This window comes from Scylla paramamosain, chromosome 3 (assembly GCF_035594125.1).
Source record: "Scylla paramamosain isolate STU-SP2022 chromosome 3, ASM3559412v1, whole genome shotgun sequence".
NCBI lineage: Eukaryota > Metazoa > Arthropoda > Malacostraca > Decapoda > Portunidae > Scylla > Scylla paramamosain.
The window spans coordinates 12,377,501-12,380,067 of NC_087153.1; the positions used below are offsets into that span (position 1 = coordinate 12,377,501).

Here is a 2,567-nt window from a genome sequence, read left to right on the forward strand (position 1 = left end):
TTATTATTATTATTATTATTATCATTATTATTATTATTACCATCATTATCATAATTAACACCATTATTGTTACTACTTCTACAACAATTACTACTACTACTACTTCTACTACTGCAACCACTACTACTACTACTACTACTACTACTACTACTACTACTACTACTATATCCTTGCACACCGACCCTCCCATCTCATCCCCGGGCGGTCTCCCCTCCCCCACAGATATGGACAATGACCCCAATAGGGCGCCAGTGTGCAACCAGGCGGACTGCAAACTGCCGGACTGCTACTGCTACCACGACGCCAACGAGGTGAGTGCTGGGAGCGCCACACGGCAGACCAGGGCGGTGCTTACTGTATGCTTGGTTACCTTTTGAATAGATAGATAGATAGATAGATAGATAGATAGATAGATAGATAAATTGATTGCATATGTCATAGGAAGAAAAAGTCACGTGAGTTTAATAAGGTGAGAAATATTCATTGGGTAGATGATGCCTGAGAGAGAGAGAGAGAGAGAGAGAGAGAGAGAGAGAGAGAGAGAGAGAGAGAGAGAGAGAGAGAGAGAGACGTAGCATGGTAAGTGTGCTGATGCACGCGCGCTCTCCCCTCCCCGACAGATCCCCAATGGCTACCAAGCGAAGGATGTGCCACAAATGATCACCATCACTTTCGACGACGCCATCAACAACAACAACAATGACCTCTACCAGATGCTCTTCACTGACCGCTTCAACCCCAACGGCTGCACCATCAAGTCCACCTTCTTCGTGTCCCACAAGTACACCAACTACACCTCCGTCCAGGAACTGCACCGCCTGGGACACGAGATCGCCGTGCACTCCATCAGGTGAGTAGTGCTTAAACGCCCCGCCACAACACATGCACGCAGAATGTTCTATTGCTTTACTGACAGGAAATACCTTGGTGTGTGTTGCCGCTGTGAACACCGCAGTAATGAGAGTCGTGTTTGTGTTCCAGCCACAATTCAAGCGAGGAGTTCTGGACCTCGGCGACGGAGGACGAGTGGGAGCGCGAGATGGCCGGCGCCCGTGTCATTGCCGAGAGGTTTGCCAACATCACCGACACCTCTGTGATCGGCCTGCGCGCGCCCTATCTGCGTGTGGGTGGCAACAACCAGTTCAGCATGATGGAGACCAACTCCTTCCTGTACGATTCCACCATCTCCGCACCCCTGCAGGACCCTCCCCTCTGGCCCTACACTCTGTACTACCGCATGCCCCACGTCTGTCACGGCAACGCCCAGCGGTGTCCCACGCGCTCCTTCGCTGTGTGGGAGATGGTCATGAACGAGCTGGACCGTCGTGAGGACCCCGCGGTGGAGGCGGAGCTGCCTGGCTGTGCTATGGTTGACTCATGCTTCTCCAGCAAGCCCACCGCTGACCGCTTCTACAACTTCCTCAACAACAACTTCAACCGCCACTACCTGACCAACCGCGCCCCTCTCGGCCTCTTCTTCCACTCTGCCTTCCTGAAGAATGACCCAGAAATCTTCGATGCCTTCACCTTCTGGCTGGACGAGATCATCGCCAACTACAACGACGTGTTCTTCGTGACCATGACGCAGGTGATCCAGTGGATGCAGGACCCGCGACCCGTGAACCAGCTCAACAACTACGAGGCCTGGAGGGAGAAATGCCAGGTGGGCGGCCCCCCTCACTGCATCGGCGGCACCAACTGCGAGCTGAACACCGACGAGCTGCCCGGCGAGACTCTGCGCCTCAACACCTGCATGCGCTGCCCGAACAAGTACCCCTGGCTAAAGGATCCCTTGGGCGAAGGGTTTTTCTAAGAGAACAAACACACTGAGAAACTCCTCGCTGCCACCTGCCCCCGTAGGGTGATCTGTGGGAGCCCCTTTTCCACCGCTCTCTCCCTCACCCAGGGCGCAGTACCTAAACCTGTAAATACTGTTTTATAATTGTGTATACATGATTGTGTCCAGACGAGCGTGGCCGTGCCCTCACCGTCGCCCATCACCCCTGCTCTTCCCAACCTCCACTTCTTACCTTCCTTCACTTACCATGACAGGTCAAGGTGGGTCACACGCACTCGTAAGAGGTCAAGTCGGGTCACCTTTCCCTTCCCCACAGTCCCCACGTCCCAATCTTTCTTCCGCCCCAAAGTGACCTGTTGCGGCCCTCTTCGTATTTATTAGAGCTGGAGGTGCCCCTGCCCCCTAACCTCCCCTCCACACAGTCGGCCCCACCACCAGCACGTTCGAGGTCTTACTAGCTGTGATGATCGTCGAGATTATTACTCTCATTTGTTTTTATTACTTTCCATATTTTGCGTTTCATGTTACCCAATAAAACATTATTCCTTAATCGGTATTCTGATGACCCCCTCGCCCGGAGAACCTACTGACACCCTGCCTCTGTCTGGCAGCCTGCACCTTTGCCATCCTTGCCAGCCACTGCCAGGCGTGCTCATGACGACATGTGCCCCAAACCTCCAAAAATGAACGACTTTTTTCTTCCTTACATTGAAACCTCTTGAAAGGTTGTTAGTGCTCGAGAAGTGTAAGTAGTAATAAAAAGATAATA

General features: G+C 52.5%; 1 protein-coding gene across 1 annotated transcript in view; it reads left to right on the plus strand.

Moving 5' to 3' along the window:
- The window catches only part of LOC135115757 (chitin deacetylase 1-like), a 12,569-nt gene extending 10,221 nt beyond the window's left edge, over window positions 1–2,348 (plus strand). The window contains exons 5-7 of the mRNA XM_064032733.1: window positions 223–311; window positions 621–850; window positions 982–2,348. Of these exons, the coding sequence (XP_063888803.1) occupies window positions 223–311; window positions 621–850; window positions 982–1,813 (1,151 nt within the window). The 3' untranslated portion in view covers window positions 1,814–2,348. The remainder of the gene's footprint in view (window positions 1–222; window positions 312–620; window positions 851–981) is intronic.
- The last annotated feature ends 219 nt before the right edge of the window (window positions 2,349–2,567 follow it).